General features: G+C 47.4%; 1 protein-coding gene across 5 annotated transcripts in view; it reads left to right on the top strand.

Annotated features, from left to right (window-relative positions):
* The window catches only part of REM2 (RRAD and GEM like GTPase 2), a 667248-nt gene that overhangs the window by 524382 nt on the left and 121826 nt on the right, over window positions 1-21040 (top strand). For all 5 annotated transcript variants that reach the window (XM_069633854.1, XM_069633853.1, XM_069633856.1 and 2 more), the window contains exons 3-4: window positions 2059-2132; window positions 2672-2879. In XM_069633854.1, the coding sequence (XP_069489955.1) occupies window positions 2059-2132; window positions 2672-2879 (282 nt within the window). The remainder of the gene's footprint in view (window positions 1-2058; window positions 2133-2671; window positions 2880-21040) is intronic.

Below are 21040 nucleotides of genomic sequence, written 5' to 3'. Positions count from 1 at the left end.
CGGGCAAAGCTCAAGTACATCTCCAGAACACAAACTCGGTCAGTACGACATATGTTTGGGGCTTTGTTGCATTTTTTGTCCTCCCTGCAAACGCAATGGGGAAGGGATATGCTAGATCATGGGGGCAGGACGTTTTATGAGGAATGTATAACAAGAACACAAGACAAAATGATGTAGCTCGCAAAAAGCAGCACGTTTTTTGCAAGCTGTACGCAATGGCGGCACAGGTCAGTATGGAGGGTGCCCACTTGGCAAACTGAGTGCGCAAGTCAAGAATCAAAGGTGAAGGTAAAAGATTGAGGAGAACACACGTCCCCATGCAAACGCGCAAATGGGACTTGCCAGAGCTCATGGACAATGGCAGAACACTTTTGGGTCCAACAAGGAGCACTGCAATTGGAAGTGGCTGACCGCGAGATGCACAAAAGCATGCACATCTTTTGAGTTTTTTGCATTCAGTTTTTTTTCTTTGCATTGTTCTATATCTCACCAAAATTATTGTTGCAGCATGGTTCATTAGCAGTGTGTGTTTTACCCATATTCAACCGTATTTCATCCTTACTAAGTTTAGCGGCATTTTAAAAATGTCTTCAATTATAGATTGTTTTTTCTTTGTTTTTCGGGTGGGGTATCTATATGGTGTTTTGGGGCATGGTAAAAGATGGCAATTAAAAATATTTAGGGAATGCTGAGCCCTCCATGGTTCTCGGATGATCCTAAAGGGAAGGGACCGTGCTGATTTGCAGATCGTTAATTGGCATGCGCATGCTTGTTTAACTTGCTTCTCTTGTACCTCCATGTGGTCTAATGTTTCTAAATTGTAAACCTGTATCTCCTTAAAATTATTACACAAATATCCCTCTTTTTTAACTCTTTAATGTTGGGAGGAATATTTCTGCTGCCACAGACTGGGGCACTTTGGTTACACATTTTGTTTGTAAAACTCCCAGTCCTTTGGATAGCCAAATTCTTTAGTAACATCAGTCACTTGTACCCAATCTAAATGGACTCATTTTGGCAACATGAGACATTTGGAGGGCAGAAATTGTAACCTATATTTCGATATTACAAGCACATCTATGCTGCAGGCACATTTTCCACTGAGCCATCTTGCTTGTTTTATAACCTTAACCTGCAGGCTGAATACAGTTTTTCTGCAGGCACACTACTCACGGAGCTGTCTCTGCAGAAGTTATATTAATTCACTTAGTTATATTACTTGGATTGGAAATGGTGGATGGGAACCTGCACCTTTAAGATTACTCACACAGGTCATCAGCAAATCAATAAGTCCCTAAAGAAAATACCATTTTCCAATAGCAACTTTGTAAACTATTGTTCCAAATCAATGGTTTTCAACTGCAAAATACAGGGAGACCAGAGACATCTTCTTGTTGTACATTGGACTTTAGGTTGTCGGCTGGGGAGGGGTGAGCTGAAGCAAACCTTTCAATATTTGTGTCTGTCCAGAACATGAGGGGGTGAGACTTAGTTTGCACTTTTACACCTCAACTCTGTCTGCAGTCAGTCAAAAAAGTGACCTCAGCATTTGTTTAGTGATCCTTTTAAAGGATTAACATGACATGCCTGAATGTTTCCAGTCACAGTCAAAGCAGTACTTAATGTATTTTGTACGGGAAACTATTCAGCTTCGAGTAAAAGTAAGTATTCAGCCGAAGCGATACATCTCATTTTCAGCCGTAATTCAGCTGAATACTTACTCGAAGGTGAATTTTGGTGCACCCCTAATTGTATGTGACTACCAATTCACCCAATGTTTTACAAATGCTTCCTTTTGTGCCTGCCTGAGGAAGAGGTCAAGGCCACGAAGGCTTGTAAATAAATGACTTTTAGCTCTTATTAAGGTATTGACTTGTTACCTCTTTGATCAGAACTTTATTCTAACCTTGGCTAATATTGTAAAAGCAAACTGATATTGAAAGCTATAGGTATATGTGTGGGCTGTTCGTCAGAAATGATGCCACTTTCAGATGTAAATATTATATTTTGAGTCTGTTCTTTTGTGGATTACATGGATTTGTTTTCTCTTTTTCGCAGACGACACCTATGAGCGCCGGATCTTGGTGGATAGTGAGGAGGCCACCCTGGTGGTTTACGATATCTGGGAGCCAGTAAGTTGCAACAAAAATAGTTTATTTTTAAGATGCCTGCCGCCAGGGGTGAAAGGGAGGGAGCACAAGGGAATGGATTAATGGTGTCAGATGGAGCATATTCTGTTCAGGAAGCCTTCTCTTGCTTATGCTCCATTCAGACATCCAGATTGTTCATTAGTGTCTATATAATATGGACCTAAGATGATCTTGTACCCAATCCAGTTACGTCTTTGTTGCATGGTTACGCTCCCCCCCCTACAATACCTTAAAGAGGGATTTGATTGCCGCCGTACGTACTTATATGCACGTTACCTCCAAATCTCTCTAAATACATACAAGTACTCCATGTCAGCTTGAGATAGATAAAATGGTTGCACTGTCACACTAAAATTGATGTGTACATCTAGTTTTCCTGCAAATTTAATACAACAATCCTTAAAGCAATCCAAGCAATGTATACAGTTATCTAAAATGAATGCTTACATTTTCTATAGGCCAATTAGTGGGTGTACCCTGGCTCTTTATTAACCAGTGCATGGTGTTCTCTTCTGTTCCAGGTGGATTCATGTGGGTGGATGCAGGAGAACTGCCTGATGATGGGAGATGCATATGTCATAGTCTTTTCCGTCACAGACCGTGAAAGCTTCAGCAAAGTCACTGAGCTGCTACTGCGCCTCCGCACAAACAGACCCAACCAAGACCTTCCCATAATTCTCGTTGGAAACAAGAGTGACCTTGTGCGCTCGAGAGAGGTCTCGCTTGAAGGTGAATTGGGCTTTATTTGAAATTGATAAAACTCTTCATCATGTTGCTGGAGTGATTGGTCATTTACCTGGAAGAGAATCTGTCTTGCCTAACACTCCTTCACCATTATCGCCAAGTTCTTGAAGAATCTCCCTTTCACATGGTTATTAGGTAACTCCATTTTCTTTCAGTCTGGGGTTTATGCCCTTGTGTACAAATTCTGCTCCACCCATGGAGCCCATCCTTTCGAAGACCCTCATTGCTTCTGAGGGACAAGGCGGTGGTGTTGAGCAACCAGGTTTATGCTCCTTGTTCATTAATCCCTATTCCTCTATCAAGCATCTACCTTCTAGCAATTGCAAGCTCACACTCTTGTGTAGCCACTTTTTCTGCACCAGACTTGGAGATCGCCAACAGCGACTTTGCCAGACACCCCCAAACGATCTCTGTATTGAGTTCAATTAGGCTAGTTTGAGTTGGTGAGGAGAACAGGGCAAATATTTTACTCCGGGCCATCCAAACATACTAGGATGCTGTTGGGAAGCTAGTGACAGGAGAGAGTTTGGTGCGATAAAGCAGTGGAAAAAGAAACGGAAGGCTGCCCTGCCTGACATTCCAGCAGGCCGGGTGGTGCTGGAGAGGGTGCTCTCCCTTATGTTCCAGCAGGCTTGGTGGTGCTGGAAGAGTACTTTTCCTCAAGGTCAGGAAGGACGGCAGTTGTGAGAAGAGGCCCATAAATTGGAGGTTGGCCAAGTTTGAGATGAGGTGTCGAGAGGGAGGAAATTGGAATGACCAAGCAAATGGACCTACAAAGGGTGATTTGCTAGAGCAGGTTAGGTGTTGTCAAATGTAAGGTGCATTCTGGGGTCTTTATGGGGGTGGGGCAAACAGCTGAAGGAGGAGTTTGGAGACTGGGAGAAGAAGGTGGTGGGTGAATTTCTTGAGGACATGGTACTAAGAGAAACTGAGGAGACTGGTAAACCCCCATGTGGAGGATGTTGGTCACTGAGTCAGGGGTGGAAGGAGAATGCACACTTACCTCACCCATCTGCTCTTCCCCCTTCTGTTCTCTTCTCCTCTCCTCCAAACATTTGTCCCTCTTGTCTTCCACTCCACCCTAAGCTTTTCCTCCTCTCTGCTATTCAAACCTTCTTTGATGATGCCTCCACTTACGTTTACGGCTACCTCCTGCCTCCCAGTACTACTACTCCACTTGCTACTACTCTTTTCTCCTCTCTACTACCACTCCTTTCTCCATTAGTACCGTTCCTCTTACCACTACTTCAACCTCTCCTGCAACTATTGCTTCCCCACTACTACCACTTTTCTACTATCTCCCTCTTCCATTTCCTCTCACTACTACCACCTCACTAGCTACCACACGCGCATGTCCACTCTGCAGTACCCATCTTCCTACGACAGCCTCCACACTCCACCATGTCCCCCTGCTGGTCTCTTGTTCCGCCTCCTTCCACCTCTGACCTCACCCTTCTCAACCACACTGTCAAACTCTTTCCTCTCTCTCCTTAAATGTCCATCCTCCCATGATTGGTTCCCTCATCCTAGCCAATCTCATGGCTCAATTTCTTGAGGGCGAGGGAGGGTAGGAGAGGAGGTAGGGCGAGAGAGGGCAGGTTTGGCAAGTTACAAAATGAGGCTTCATCTCCACCTCCTTTTCTCTGCATGGCTCTACCAAGTCCAAGTCACGGAAACCAAGCATCCCAAGGGGTCTGGTTCACCTGCTGCCACAGCATCCTTCCTGGTGTCGTTGGCTCCTGAATATCCCTGGTGGGTAGTGGTTTCCTCCTCCGTTCTGGTCTCCCGCAAGGAGGTTGTCTCATAGTGGCCTAGAAACTGAGAGAACTGGACAGCAGCGAATGGCACCCTCTCTCCTCTGTGCCTCAGCACATCCATGAGGTGGCTATCATGGGCTGGGCTGCACTCAGCCTGCAGCTCTGCACAGCCTACAGACCGCTCTCTAGGCAGCCCACCAGTGCCATTCCGTCACCAGCTCCTTCCTCTATCTCTGCAGCCTGGAGATACGGCATCAGAGCCGCAGTCGCCAATGATGGATAAGTGTACTGCCAGCAACCACTGCCGACACCCTGGGGTGGGACAAGGGTTGGTTGCCTCCGCCCACCTTTGACAAGGCACTTTGGTAATACCTTTCTGCCAACATTGAGAATCAAGACAGAAGCATGGTTCAGAAACCCCTAAAGCCTGCACTTGAAGTTGGGTTCAGATACCCTGAAACCACACTATTAACAGACTTGGGGACTCTCTGAAGAGGGCACTAACCTGCATGACTTGAGACTTTTGTGTTACCTTACTCCATCCTCTGTTACTTCGGCCCATCCTGTGCACTTTATCCCAAATTACACTTAATAAACATGCTCTTTACTCTGGCTGATCTGTTGGTCCCTCTCATTTATGTGATGGCATGGCCGACTATTATCGAATATTTATACCAACTTTTTCAACCATTGCCAGCCCGCTGAATGATCAACTTGAAGGATCAAAATTCAATCTGATACAATGGATCAAAAATGCTGAGAAGGCTTTAATCTGCAGACGCACTCTGTCAAACCTTTCTCCTCCTCATGCCAAACTTTACAGAACCATTTATCCTTCAAACATTTGCCTCACAAGTTGGTCTTGGAATGGTACTTTCCTAACTAGGAATGAGGTCACACAGCACATATTCATTAGTCGAAAACTAGAACACAGAGACAATAATGATGCCACCATTTAGTTGGAGTGCCTAGCTAGCCGGTGAGCCAGAGGCACTTTGTCTCACCGGAAGACTCTTTACCTTGATGACAAACCATACCTCTTTGACATTGTTGTCCAGAGCCAAGGAAATGTAAGGAACTCAACGTGGCAACAGTAAATACAGACACAAGTGATCATAGTTCAAGAGTGTTTATTAAACTGTATGATTAGGTTGGAAAAACGCCTAATCTAAACCTAAATCTAAAATGGGAGCAAACTTCAACCATCAAACAATAATAAGGCAGCCCTAGTGGCGACTTGTCAAATAAAAGGGCCTGTACTAAGAAAAACCTATTGCTAATCCTTACGCTAAATACAAAAATAAGCGTGGGATGATGTTCATAAAAAAGTAGGAAGTGTTCACAAATAGTAAGTCAGAATGCGGTAGTCGGGGTCTCCCTTCCCCATGTTTTGAGTACGGGACAAGGTAGGATTCTGGAGCACAGCACATGCTCGAGCTTTCCCAGAACGAGCCAGCAGTTCGGCTCTCAGCAATCAGGGCTTTCGGTGGTTAAGTCTCTTTTCTACAAAAAGTGTCTTGCCTCCTAGGACCGGATGGGGTTTCAAAATAATAAACAAAAGTTATTTTCCGTATACAGGCGGGTGATGACCTTTGACCCCTGGATACCCCCTCATCCGGGCTCAGATCTACAAAACATTTGTAATGATATCAAGACCTTCGATAGCTACGTTTTCTAATATACGAGGGCCTGATGGGTTCACCATACCAAAATAAAGTTCAACAAAAATTATTTTCTGGTTGCACTTTGGGTGATGCTTCACCCTGGGATCCTCCTCGTCTGGGCTCAGACCCCTCTCTCTCGAATGTCAGCCTCCCTCCGTCGGGTTTATTATGGCATGATGGTGATTTTCTACCCCTGGGTCCCCCTTTTCCAGGCTCAGACCCTTCTCACTCTTTAGCCTCCCTCAGCTGGGTCCACAACGGCTTCTCATCACAATTTAATCTGTGACATTCACAAATCTTAATGTCCTTTTAAACAGCTCACTGTGGACATCCCTCTGCCGAGTTCACTCTTGTCAGCACACTGTACATCGGGACTTTAGACTTTGCCCCGTTTATCGGCATCCCTCCTTCGGGTTCACTCTTGCCAACTTTGTCAATCGCACATTTTCTCAATTTGTTCTTGCGGTGCGGGATTCACTTCCCTTAGCTTCCCAATCATCTGTCGGTCAACCACTTTTGACTGTACAGAGGATTTTACTGGACCCCTGTATGACCACTTTGACCCCTTTCTTGCCTTTCCGAAGGCCGTCTGGTAACGGTAGGTTCAACAATCGATGCCTCACTCCTCTGTTGCTGGTTTTCCCCTTTCTGGAATCAACAGTTTGTTGTACTGTTTCACAGTTCAATTAGCCGTTTGCTACTTTCGTTCAACACAGTTCAGTTTCTTATCGGCCCTTCCCTCGACTCACCAGCTGTGATGAACCGCTTGGCTTTTCTTCTCTCTTGAGTCAAGGTTGGTACCAGAGAGACAAGCGTCTCTGCCCGGCTTGGTTATCAGCAGAGGAGGGCCCTGTGTACTGATGGCATCTGCTGAAAACTATTGTTTGTGGTCTTACGATTCCTTCTGTGGAGGTTTCACTGACCTTGGTCGGAAAAGGCAATGTTGCTTCTCTCCTTGTCACCCTCTCGGTTTGCGCCATCTTTCTCCTCCTCTTGAACTGCTGTGTTGAGTTAGCTCTCTCGTTGTGCAGTCTCGTGCGGTCTGCCTTGCTCATATTGTGCTCTCGTGCCCCACCTTTTGTCCCTGTGGGGAAGGGAAGAGGCCATCAGGTGTGTGCAGGTCTGGTTAATTGCCTGACTTTGCCTGACCCTTGTGTTGGGACATGTCAGGTAAACGGTAAGAGTGTTTGAGTATCCTATGTGGTGTTTTGGGGAAAAGGTGTTATCAGAAGGGGGACACCACATTTCACCCGTCAGTGTCTTACTTAAACTCTGAAGACCCCCCTTCCCCCATCCAGGTGATCCTCCCTCACTGGCCCACCCCCAGGAACTGGATCCAATAGCGATGGCCGTGTCCTGGACACCTAGATGACAGATCCCCGGGGACTACCTAGTGGGACACCTTCAGGTTTCTCACAGAAATCAGAGAGACCAGTCTTTAGACTAATGTGGACTACCGCAGCAGGTGATAGTTGGTCAAGTAAAAATGGGGGTGCTATGCGACATGGTCCCATGCTTTCCTCTAAGGATCGCCAAGGGGGCTGATGGAGGGGGCGAAGTGCTCCCCAAACTTGTTGATGAACTCTTGTGAATTAAGGGAAGGACCACATTGTCGTCTGCTCTTGGTCCCCAGAGCATGGGATGAGGACGGCACAGAACCACCTTCACGGCACATGACCTCATCAATTGAGAGAGCCTGCAGTAATGTCCAAGCATACCCAAAGTTCCAGCGAAGAAAAACTAACACTTTATTTTAGCCCTAATCCATTTAATTCATGTGATATTAGAAACATTTGTTTTGGTATGGTTACAAGTTGTGGTGAGATGCTCATGAGCAGCGGACACCCTAAGTAGATTCAATGTTGCTAGTCTGTCATTTTCTATTGCCTATGCCTAATCAGATACTGCACATTCATGGTTTATTAATGCATATTTAAATGTGGATGATATAAAGTTACCAATTCATTGTCTCCCGCAGAGCATTCCCTCTCCATGGTTGCAATATTGCAATTTAACTGTGAGACTGCATTCGCTGCACACACGAGATGTACACAGTTTACCAAATGTTTCCCAGCTTATAATTCAGATGCTACGAAAACGGGGGTCCTGTACAGACAACACCAGAGGCGGGCAGGGTGGGCAGAGGGAAATCCAAGATTGCCATGCCAGATATAGGCTTGGATCGGGCCCCCTAAGCAGAAAGTGAGGCTAGGTGCACCCAGCAGTAGACCAGTGTGAGAGTTTCTTTTGTTTCATCTTTACCCTGTTGCTTTCACCCCATTTGGTTAATTTCTGTACTAACAAATGTCAGTGACCTAACATTCCTGAGTTAATTCCTGTCTGCATACAGCATGGGCCAGCTGACGACTCATGAGCACTATTTCATAAATTGTGGTATATACATCACAACCAAACTCGGAGTCTTAGGCCATTGCTTTCAAACAAACAGATACACTGTTCATTACTGTATATGGATTTTTGTCGAACAATATTAAGAGTCGATCTCCGTGCTCCCTTGCCTTCTTATGATTCCAACTAGAATTTGCAATCACTGCAGTTTTGTATTACCTAAACTGGCCAGAAATGATTAGTCTAACTCCTTTTGTTAAAACAGAACTGCCAGAAACATGAACTTACTGAAAACTATTAGTATAAAAATGTGTTGTTTTCAATGTTAGCCTCCCTCCTTAAAAGCTCCCGACCATAGGATTCTATACTGAACTTTCCCAAAAAAAAAAAAAAGTGTCTGCCTCATTCCGAGTTTGGTGGTAATTCTGTGATAAACCTGAAAAATGGGTTCTACGGTTACCCCCACTCAGTCCACCGGATTCCAATTGGTGATCTGGCAGTGTTAGTCCATGTTTTTGGAATCCATAGGACCCCATGGGAATTTTTGCAGATTTATGCGGGTGTTAATGGATGTACCTTAATATCACGAAAACCAAAATCTCGAACTACAAAATCGCAAACACAATAGGTTTGCATTTTGTAATTCGAGATTTCGGGTTTTTTTTCATCCCGCGCAACACATGCATACCGAATTCGGACACCCCCGCAATTCCAGCTCCCCTAATTCTGTATTTTGGAATACGAGATTTTTGTAGTCCCAAAATGCGGGACTTTGGGTGATGCATGATTTTAAATATGGTATTATTGTTGAATACTGGTTGTAATTCTGCTGTGGTAAATCCACTGCTTTTTGGCATTGAAGTAGAGGATTTTCTTCCAGCTTAATGCTCGATGTAAATCCTTCACTTCAAGGCCAATCTCTTAGTTTGGTGGTGCAGTAAAAACAACGGTAATTCCATTAACGCCCCCAAAAAATGGTGGTAATTCAGTTAGCACCACCTTTTTACCACACTGCCAAACTGGCCTGTTTCTTTCACCGACATACATTATTAAATTGAGCAAAACCCCCCTCATGAAAATGCCTTTCACAATAATTTACGAAAAAACAGCCCCCAAAAAGAGGGTGCTCACATAGCCAAGCAGCATCAACACCACACAGACAAAGGTTTATTAACAGTAGCTACAGTGGTGGGTCAAAATAAGCTCCTTGTAACCCCTTCCTAGATACACTGTGACTTTCCCTTAAATAACAATGGGAAATCAACAGGGTGATGGTCTCACTTGGGCAAAATTCCATAACTCACAAACACCCACATATTTTCTCCTTGGGGTCCTAAACAACAAACTCTCTGAATTTCATAATTCTCAGTCTGATGATCACTTCCTAGGCTCGATCCTCACTTATTAGTTCATGTTTTGGGTGTTACAGGAATTAGATTGACACCACACCTCCTTGTTCCATAGATTCATGTCTTCTGCCTCTTGTCCATTGACTCCTGAGATGTCACTTTGCCTAGGGTGCACAGAGCCGTGTGTGTGCTTGAACATCAGGCCAAGACAACTGCACAAGTGAGGACTGATTGATACTTAGATAAGCCCCCAGCTTCCAGCAAGAGGTTGGCCACCTGGGTTTCTCTGCAGGTTATGTCAAGGTCCCTGTCTTGTGGTCTTGGAACTAGTCTCCTGAAACCCCATCCTTGTGTACCTCCTTGACGAGTCGCAAGAGTTTGTGCAGAAAGGGAATCTTTCTTTCACCTCCTCGTCTTTGCTTTCCTCTTTCTCGACCTCGTCTCATCATCTTTCTATATACTCAGACTTTCACACCTCCTCGAGTTACACTGCTTAGTTTTAGGGCATGTCTGCGCCTCTATCACAACCTTCTGGTTTTCTTTTCTATTCCACTTATTTTTTTTTTTAATTTTATTTTTGTTGGCAGAGGTTTACACCAAACACATATGTCAAAAGCAGGCGATACATTTACTATACACATAGGAAGTAATACAACAATTGCAAGGGCAATATGAAGCAAGTGGGAGAGTAGCAGATCACAATGCACCGCAACGTTCAAGTGCTTTACTGTGGAACCAGGGACGAGCCACTCTCAGATGCGCCCTCCTCTTGGCTGTTAAGGTAGCTGTTGAATGCTGACCATATGTTCTTGGGGCGAGAGTGAGAGGGGAGCTTAGTAAGGTACTCTTCTTCACAATTTCGGGCCGGGACCATGTAAGAACGTTTAGCCACTTCTGAAATATCGGGGGAGAGGGACTCTTCCACCTGTGAAGTACACATTTATTGGCCACTATGCAGCTTATGTTTAGAAATGTAGCCATGCGTTTAGTGTCAATGGTTTCCCACAACCCAAACAAGACTCCCAGTCGGTCAAGATCGATTACAGTTACAGTGATCTCAGCAAGTGTCTCTAGGATTCTCGCCCAGAATTCCTCCAGTTTATGGCATGTCTAAAACATATGCAGATGGTCCGCGTTCTCCGCCTTGCAGCGGGGGTGTTTGGTGGTGTGGGCAAACTTAGAGATCGTGAGAGCAGTGTAGTATATTTGTATTTATTATTTGTATTTATTACATTTTTATATAGCGCTTTACACCAAAGCGCTTTACAAGAGGACCAAAAGAATACAATACACATCGTAGAACAACATGTGAATCAAGTAACAGAGAGCAGTACATGCAACAGTTTACAACAGTTTACTTGAATGCAGAGGTGTAACATGAGTGATGTAACACTGTAGTGGGAGAGGCAACAGGAATGAGTTAGGATGGGTGGTAGGATCAAGAGAGAGAGGTAGTAGAATATGTCAGGGTGGGGATTGGAGGAAATGTGATTTTAGAGAAGATCAGAAAGGGGTAGGAGGAGATAGAGCGGATAGGGAGAGGGAGACGGTTCCAATGGTAAGGAGCAAGACGTTGGAAGGAACGGAAGCGGGATGGGGCACAGGGTGATAGAAGAGGAGCGAGTAGGAAGAAATCGGCAGAGCGGAGGGGGCGAGAAGGGGTGTAGAAATTGAGGAGAGAGGAAAGGTAGGGTGGAGCAAGACCATAGAGGGATTTGAAAACGAGACAGAGGAAATTAAATTTAAGCTGGTAGTCAAAGGGGAGCCAGCCTGAGGAGAGAGAAGAGGAGATGGAATCATAAGGTGAAAGAAGAAAGAGGGAGCGGATATCAGAGTGGTATATAGATTTAAGGGGGGGTTAAGTGAGCTGAAGGGAGACCAAAGAAGAGAGAGGAGCAGTAGAAGAGTCTAGAGAAGACGAGGGAGGAGATTAGTAGTTTGGTAGCATGAAAGGTTAGGAAGGGACGAATTTTCCGGATGTTATAGAGGTGGAAGCGGCAAGATCTGGCAGTCAGAGAGATATGGTGGGAGAGGTTACCAGACATTTGATCGAAAAAAATTGGTCGACTGGACAAATGGTCGAACCAATTTGGTCGAAAACCAAATGGTCGAATTTTTTATGGTTAGCATGGTTAGAGATGGGGAGCTGAGAAGGGGAGAAAAGAACAGATGGTGGGGGGAGGGAGGAGGATGTGTGTTAGCAGGGAAGAAAAGGACTTCTGTTTTGTCCGTATTGAGAGTTAGAAAGTGAGAGGACATCCAAGATTTAATCGCGGAAAGGCAGGAAGAGAGCTTAAAGTGGATATCAGAGGTGAAGGAGAGGAAGAGTTGGGTGTCGTCAGCATAGAAATGATGTGAAACACCGAAGGAGGAGATGATAGGAGCCAGGAAGGAAGTGTAGAGTGAGAAGAGAAAGGGGCCAAGGACAGAGCCTTGGGGAACTCCATGATTGAGAGGATAGATAGGGGAGGTGTTACCGCCCCAGGAAACAGCAAAGGTGCGGTTGGAAAGATAGGAGGAGAACCAGTTGAGGACAGACTGTTTGAGACCAAAGGAGTAGAGAGAGTTTAGGAGTAGAGGGTGATCAACAGTATCGAAGGCAGCAGAGAGGTCGAGGATAAGTATGGAGGAGTGCTTAGAGTAGCGAGGAGAGAGTTAAGAACAGAAGTGAGGGCAGTTTCAGTGGAGTGGTGAGGACGGAAACCAGATTGAGTAAGGGGGAGAAGAGAGAGTGGAGACGAAGGAGGAGAGTTGGGTATAGACAATGCGTTCGAGAAGTTTGGAGAGAAAAGGCAGAAGGGAGATGGGGCGATAGTTAGCGGCTAGGTGGGGAGTATAGTCTGTTCAGTAATGTATACTGTATTGCTCAATGGCAGAAATTGAGAGAAACTTTGTTAGTGTGTGAGCACATCTTTTCCCATAACTGGTCAGAGACCCCGAGGCCCAATTCCATTGCCCACTTGTTGCATGCCCTGGAGGGCTGGGGCATCCGCCAACAACATCTTATATAACGAGGAGACAACGCCACGAGTGCCACCTGAATTGGCAATGTATGCAATCCCTGGAGTGTCCGGGGACTCATTGGGGAAGGCGGGCCATGCAGCGCGGAATGCAGCAGGTAGCCTGCAATATTGTAGGGTCTCCAGCGCAGACCGAGAGTGGCCCGGCTTCCATTTCTGAGGCGTCACAAAACGTGTTGGACTTATTGTGCAAGTCACAGTATGAGGATATAATCCCAATGATACGCGATGCAGGCACTAATCGTATATATACAGCTTTACGACTCATGAACTAGAATACATGAGTGAATAGCCAGGCATAGTATGCTTTGGGGGATAACACTGCAACAGAGAAAAGAGAAAAGAGAAAACGCCTTTTAAACTTGGCTACGTGTGGTTTGTCTTAGAACTCTACTTAAACCAATGAGCTTAGTGAAACAACAAGGACACTTCCCGTGTTGACATACTCACCTTTTCACACCCTGCAGGCATGACAGCCCCTGAAAAACATTACCTGTGAAAAGAAAAAAGACAAGAGAACACGTGAATACCGTGCACCGATACAACCAAGGTGACGGTAAGTGTTGTGACATAAAAATAATAGACCCTAAAATGTAAACAGAAACAATAAGAGGGTGTAACATGGATCTGACCACGAGCCATTTATTTAACAGAGACTAGAGCCCCTGGGCAGAACAGCACAGAGACCGAACCGATGCTCTACCATAATAGATCACGGATAGCGGTAAATAAACCTTCCATCGGGATAGAAGCCTGTTGGTGCCTGTTAGCCTAGAGTCCCCCAGTGCCAAGCCAGGGCTGTGTCATGTGCGGGTTCCAGCCTGGGGAAACCCCACACGGGGAGCCATTTATAGTAGGGGTGGGGTTCTGCTGTTGCATTCAGTAGTTGATCCCAGGCACGTAAAGTAGTTCCGACTGGGTCAATGGGTGAGTCGGGTACATAATGCTGATGTAATATGAGGGTAATTATATTAACTCTGGTTGCTGCCAGGGTTTCCAGCTTAACATGTGGATGGGTCGGGGAGCCAGGGTACCAGTGAGTGGCATGTTGGGTCTGTGCCACTATCCAGTATAATGTTAGGTCAGGGGCAGTAAATCCCCCCCCCCCCCTTTCATATGGAAGCGCTATATCTGACCATTTCTTGCGCACCGCGCCGGAGTGCCATAGGAACTGTGTTCATGATTTGTGTAGTTGCGTGAAATATTTCCCCCCGGGCCAGATTGGTATGTTACTAAAGATTTATAGTAACTTGGGAAGCAAGACCATTTGGCGAGTGACAGTGGGAGAGAGCGCCACTGTGCCATTTTCGACTCAGCAAGCTGTGCTGCAGCCAGGTAGTTGTCTGCTGGCAGGGTGGTCTTGGTTAGGGACACCTGGACTCCCAAATATCTGATCCCACCAGGGGACCAGCGGAGTGGGTATTCGGTGGCTGGTTGTTGGGTAGAGTTAGTTAGTGGAAAGACCTCGGATTTGGAGTAATTAATTGTGAATCCCGAGAAAGTGCCTATGCGTGTGATGTCTCGCAATATGGGATCAAGATGGGTGGCGGGGTCACTAATGTATAATAAGACATCTGCGTAAAGGGATATAATCTCGGGGGTGTCTTTCAATCGTATTCCCCTATGGGAATGGCATGCCCTGATGTAGTCTGCCATGGCTCTATCTCTAGTGCAAAGAGGATCGGGGAGAATGGGCAACCCTGTCGGGTGCCTTTGAAGAGTGTGAACAGAGTGGATGTCAAGGAATTGACCCGGACCCTAGCTACCGGAGAGATGTATAGTAGTTTAATGTATCCAATCATATTGGGGGCGATGCCCATTGTTTCCAACACCAGCCATATATTCTTCCATGATACCATATCAAACGCTTTTTGAGCGTCAAGTGTGCCCGCAATAGCATTCGAGTCTTGGTCAATTCGGGACATCACATTGAACAACTGCCTGATGTTATGTGAAGTGGACCTCCCTGGTACAAAGCCCGCTTGATCTTCATGGACCAGGTACGTCATAATCTGGAGGGAACGGTTCGCTATCACTTTAGCGAAGATCTTGGTGTCCAAGTTCATAAGGGAAAGGGGCCTGTATGAGCCATATTCGTCACCAGGTTTTTCAGGCTTAAGTAGCACCGTTATAATGGCTTCACTCAAGGAGGGGGGAAGGACGGACACGCGAAATGACTCGTCCCAGACCTCCAGTAGATTGGGGGCTAGTATGGCTGTGTGTTCCTGATAGAATTCGGCCGTGAGCCTGTCAGGGCCCGGTGCTTTACTTTTAGGGCGGTCTGAGATGGCCCCAACTATCTCATCTAGTAGGATCGGCGAGTCTAGCTGGTCTCTGGTCGAGAAGGAGATACATGTTGTGGGTATCTGATCGAGGAGATCCCTCATATGCTGTTCACTATGTTCGGGGGGGGGGGGTAAGGAATATAGGTTAGTGTAGAATTCGGTGAAGATAGCCAATATCTGCTGGTCTGACATTCGTGGGACGCCTTGTCCGTCCTTGATCGAAGCAATCTTGGCCTGACCCCATTCCTCCCTTATTAGAGTTGCTAGTGTGTTCCCGGGTCTATCACCCTCCCCATACTTTCGAGCAGCCTGTGGGCAGCTAAAATATTGAACCTCTCTGGTGGCGTGTGTGTATAATGTCTGGAGTTCCTCACTAAATAGAGCGAGTTTGGTGGGTTCAGCCACTGTCGAGCAGTCCTGTTCCAACTCACACAGACTGATTCAGAGCGACTGAGGTCTGCCCTTATTGTTTTCAGCACTCCCGCTTCCCTAGATATGGACATCCCTCTAATATATGCTTTGAAGGCATCCCACCGGACACCAATAGAGGTGGCCTGAGTGGTATTGCACTCGAAAAAGGACTCAATATCCGCCAATATGCCAGCCTTGTACACAGTGGACCTCATTACGTGGTTGGAGGTAAGGGGTTAACGGCGCCGGTAAAGGTGCCGGTGCCGTTAACACTTTACCTCTACATTACGAGGTCCTTTAGCGGGTCCCGCTAAGGGCGGCTGGTTTTACCAGGTGCCCTTAGCGGGAGCCGCTAAAGAATTGGCACGCTAAAAATGGGTCGTTATTAACGGGCCCATTATTAGCATGCTCCCCATTCCCATTGAGCCCTATGGGGGCTCGAATGGGAATGGGGATGGGTTCCCTGAATGGGAAAATACCGGGTCCTCCAAGGTTGGAATGGCCCGGTAATTCCCCATTCAGGGAACCCGCATCTGGTATGCGGTAAGGGGGTAGCCATGGTGCTCTCAGCACCATGGCTACCTCCAACCTCGTAATGAGGCCCAATGTCTCTTAGGGCAGTGTGCTTGAAACGCCATGTGCTGAATGTTGATATGGGAGCTCCCAGTTCTACTGATAGGGTAATTGCGGCGTGGTCAGATAGTGTACGGGTCAGTATCTGCACTCCCTCCACTCTGCCCATCACGTCACTTGACACTAGGAACAGGTTGATTCTGGAGGAACTATCATGGACAGAGGAGCAATAGGTACATTTACACAGTTGAGGATGCAATATCCTCCAAGCGTCTCGAATGTTAAGTACTGCACTGTGTTTATGTAATCTGTGTGCCCCCCTGGGTGCAGTTCCCGTTCTGTCCAGGATAGCGTCCAGTATGAAGTTCATGTCGCCTCCCCAGATGATCTGAATACTCACATACCCCAGCAGTATAGAGGCCACTGTGTCCACAAAATCAGGGGTATCTACATTGGGACAGTGCGTGTTTACAAGAAGGTACTCTGTTTACCATTCTACAGTGTAAAATTGCATATCTACCTTCGGGATCTATGTAGCTCTTGTGTAGTATGAATTTGATGGATTTGTGGGTCAGTGTCATCACGCCTCTGGCCTGTGTGGACTAAGAAGTTTAGTATCTGTTAGGTCCCCATGATGGTGCCATGCCCCTTGCCAATCGACCCATAGAGTGCGTATCTTGTAGCAGCAGTATTTTACTACCGTGTCTATGGGCATAGGCCATGACTTTGCGGGCCTTGGTGTGGTTACTCAAACCCCGGACATTCCAGGACATTATGGTGGTGGGCATTTCACCTGTCGGGGTACATCCCAGCTCATTTGTCGTGGCATGTGTTCGCATTTTGTTACCACATTATGTTAAGAGCATCTCAAGAGTAAGTTGGTCCGCCTCTGCCATTTCCAATATAACTTCCCAAAACAATACCTCCCCTTCCCCCCCTCGCCACCCAGCCGGCAGCACCCTTGCCCTCCCTCTTGCCACCGTCTGCGGACCCACCCCAACTCGGTCCAGCCACTCTATGGGCCCAACAGGGGCCAACAATCAATAACCCTTCTAAATTAGCTGTTGCAACTGCAGTGGGGTGCGCTGTTGCCGTGAGGCCTACAGAATAGGAGCAATGAAGTACCAAAGCGGTACATAAACCAGCGGTATACATAATAGTCAAACACTTTCATTTTGCCAGTGTGTGCAGCAAGAAAAAAAAGTAAGGTATCATTAATTTTGGTCAATCAGATCCAACCAGTATAAGAGCAAGCGGTCAACTCATAGGCATAGACATAGATCTGCATCACCTGAAACCAAATGGGGTAATGATCAGGAAGTGACAGAGAGGAGGCTGTCAGCAAATGCACCACAACTTGCAAGAACAAAACAATTTGTCATAGAATAGCCAGTGCGGCAGGCAATACCATCATTCCGTTAATGGACAAATATCAATGAACCAATGTAGGTAATACAGCGACTGAACAAGCCATTAATCAGTCATTATCCATGAGGTCCTCAGCTGGAGCATGAAGCTGTATCTGCGCCTCTATGAATTTCACTGCCACCTCTGGGACAGTGAAGAAGTACAACTTTTCTTTGTGAACTTGAGTCGTGCCGGGACCAGTATTGCGTAAGGAATGTTATGCTCTCTCAATAATTTCTTAACACAGAGGAATTGGCGCCTCTCCTGTTGTACTCCCACAGAGAAGTCGGGGAAGATCCTGATCGTGTGGGAGCCAAGGCGCAGTTCACCATTTTCCCGCGACAGTGGAGGATTAGATCCCTGTCTCTATAATTGAGGATCCTAGTGATGACTGGCCTGGGGAAGTCTCCGTGCTTCGGTCGTGGAGACAGGGCCCGGTGGGCTCTCTCAACAGTGAAAAAAGGGGACAAGTCGGGATTGTCAAGTAGATCCTTAAGCAAGTTTTCAACTGCCAGCTCCATGCGGCCCTTAAGAGCGTTCTCTGGGACCCCGATGATTCGAACGTTATTCCTGCGAGATCGAGATTCTAAATCATCACATTTTGCCTTCACGGCCTTCATGTCATGGGTTAGGGAGGCCACTGTGTCCTGAAGGGCGTGTAATCCATCCTCATTGACGCCAATTCTGGTTTCTGCCTATGTTATCCTGGTCCCGGCCTGGTCGACTCTCGAATGGAGTGAAGCGACATTCGCATTAATGTCGTCCAGCTTTTCGTGGAAGGAAAGTTTATGGCCATGGATTACATCATTGTTGTGAGATCAGGGGTCAGCGTGCCAGGGTGTGAGTCTGGCTCTTCCAGGTTGGATGACGCATGTTCCGACTCCAGTCTAGGCGCTGCCTTAGTTAACTTATCCATTGCTCCCACTTTGTTAGCACCACGAGATCGATTAGACATGGTCTGCGCAATGGGAGGCGTGGTGGTGCCTGGACAAGGCACCTGAGGGTGGTATGAAAGCAGTAACCCAATCCAAAGCAGATAGTGCACACCGGGTATATCAGGGAATAATGAGTGAGCAGGGTGGAGGCTCAGGGGGCAGCAGCAGCATGGCCGTAGAGATCTGCGGCTGAAATGGAGGCAGGAACTCTACTGTGGCAAAACGGCCAGCGCAGCCGCCAACACTGAATGTGTAAAGGCTGGGGCAATGGGAATAGAGCCAGCGATAGTGGCACAGAGGAGATATGTATGTGACCAGTTCACTGCGCCCGGAGCGTGCTTTTAAAGGATGTGGTTGGCAAGCGCCTGGGAGTCTCACCCCAAGGCTCCGGGGCACAATAGGATTGAGCAGGGGATCAAGGCTCATAAATTCAAGTTGATTCCCTGTTTATTAAGCAATGCACCAAGAGAACTGTAAAAGGGCATGATCCAGCCAAGAGCGAGGCAGCAGTGTTGGGATTCACCGGACCATATCAAAGGCTGACATAACATCCAGAAGATGCTCTTGCGTGTGGGTGATACCTGAGACACATTGTGCAAGGCAGCGTCTGGCTGGAAACACTTAGGGCCAGGACAGGGCCAGGTCGCTCGATGGAGCCAGGTATTTCATGGTGTGCGGGCGAGAACCATATGATAGCCCAGGTGTAGGATGTGGGTGCTGTGCAGCAGGGCACAAGGGGCGCCAGGGGGACCAGAAAAAGCAGGAGGTACCAGCGCAGGGCAAGCACCCAGGTGCGGCACATAGAGGCAGTCACCCCCCAGCTACTCACCTGCGCCAGAGATGAAGACAGCGCCAGTCGAGGTCCGGTGGCGTGTCCACAGGGCCCCAGGAGCGCTCGCATGAGAGGGCTCGGGTGCCGGAAGCAGAGCAGTCACAGCCACAGAGTTCGGCCCCGCGGGCTAGTGCAGGCTGGATGGAGGTCCGATGAGGGCCGGGAGAAGAGGAAGCAGTATGGGCGGTCCACCGCCTCAGGAACCACTCTGCCCAGGGTGCGGGCTGCCCGCCATGCAGCAGGAGTGCTGAAGGCCGGGTTTGCGGTTCCGGACGGCCGGCAGCAGCAGGATGGCGTCAGCCGTGGGGCACAGTGCTGGAGGCGTGCAGCCCCTGCCCGCCGACGACGACCACACCAGTGATTGCCCAGGGAGATGCTGGGTCGAGTGATGGACCGCCGATACGCTTAGGGACCCAGCAGGCGCCGAGCTCGGCCCGCAGCAGCTCCGAGGCAGTGACCCCATGCGGGCCAGTTAGAACAGGTCGACAGCAAAGGCCCTCACACGGCAAAGACCCCAACAGCCATGGCAGGGCGCAGGATGTACGATTTTGCTCTAGGTTGGGGGCAATCACCCCTGTAGATGTCCACTGCACACCGCGGCACGATCCGTGAGTAGACAATGGAAGGAACCGCTGATGTGGATGGATATGTGTTGGCCCTGCGCAGAGCTCTGGAGCTAGGCAGTCATTTTCCAGGCTGCACAACAGCGCCCCCCGTTTTCTATTCCACTTAAGAGAGGTCTTTGCCTCCTCTTGATTCCTTTTCCACCCCCATCCCGAAAACTCTCCTCCACCTCCCTATTGATGTTGTCTCCAGCCTCCTCCTTTAATAACTCTAGTCGTCACTTCCTTAATTCCTTCCTCATCCTCCTCCAGAACACATTCCACCATCTCTCCCTTATATTTCTGCCCTTCACCTTCCGCCACCTCTCTCTGCATCTGGCCACCTCTTTCAGCCTCCTTCTTATTGCTCCACTTCAACCTCCTCCTGCCTTCATCTCCAACTCTCCCCAAAGCTCCTCCACATCCAAACACCAGAACTACCATCAAAAATGAACTACCATTGCTTAACAGCATTTGGGTGTTTTTTTTAAAATCAGTTTTGGAATCTGCTTTAAGCAGCGATTGTTTGAAGCTTCCCTGCCACCCCTGTTGCTCTGCCCCTCCCTGTGTGGAGACTCAGTACAAGGCTTCATCAAGGTTGCTCGACATTTTCCATTTTGCTAACATCTGCAGAAAGGCTGCCGCAGAGCTACAGATCTTGCATTCACATGAGGAAATGCTCAGACGTCTATGCATGTCCATCAAATAGTTTTCTTGGTGCCCGGCTGACTGTACGTGCTATCTTTGTGCAGGGAACCGTTTTTTTTTATAGTCTGGGTGCTAGTGGTTCTGGTGCAGTTTTCTCTGCTGGCATGGTAAACCTTTTTTCTCCAGTGTCCCCTATACCACTGTAGCCCACATCCCAATTAGGGCCTGGCTAGAAGGGTACATTTCATGTCCCCTGGGGGAAAATAAAGACACTATTGGGAAAAAGTATTTTATTTAGTATTCATTTATTTTGA

This window comes from Ambystoma mexicanum, chromosome 13 (genome assembly GCF_040938575.1).
Source record: "Ambystoma mexicanum isolate Mex_15411 chromosome 13, UKY_AmexF1_1, whole genome shotgun sequence".
NCBI lineage: Eukaryota > Metazoa > Chordata > Amphibia > Caudata > Ambystomatidae > Ambystoma > Ambystoma mexicanum.
The sequence above is the reverse complement of the archived record's forward strand: the minus strand, read 5'-3'. Positions and strand labels throughout refer to the sequence as shown.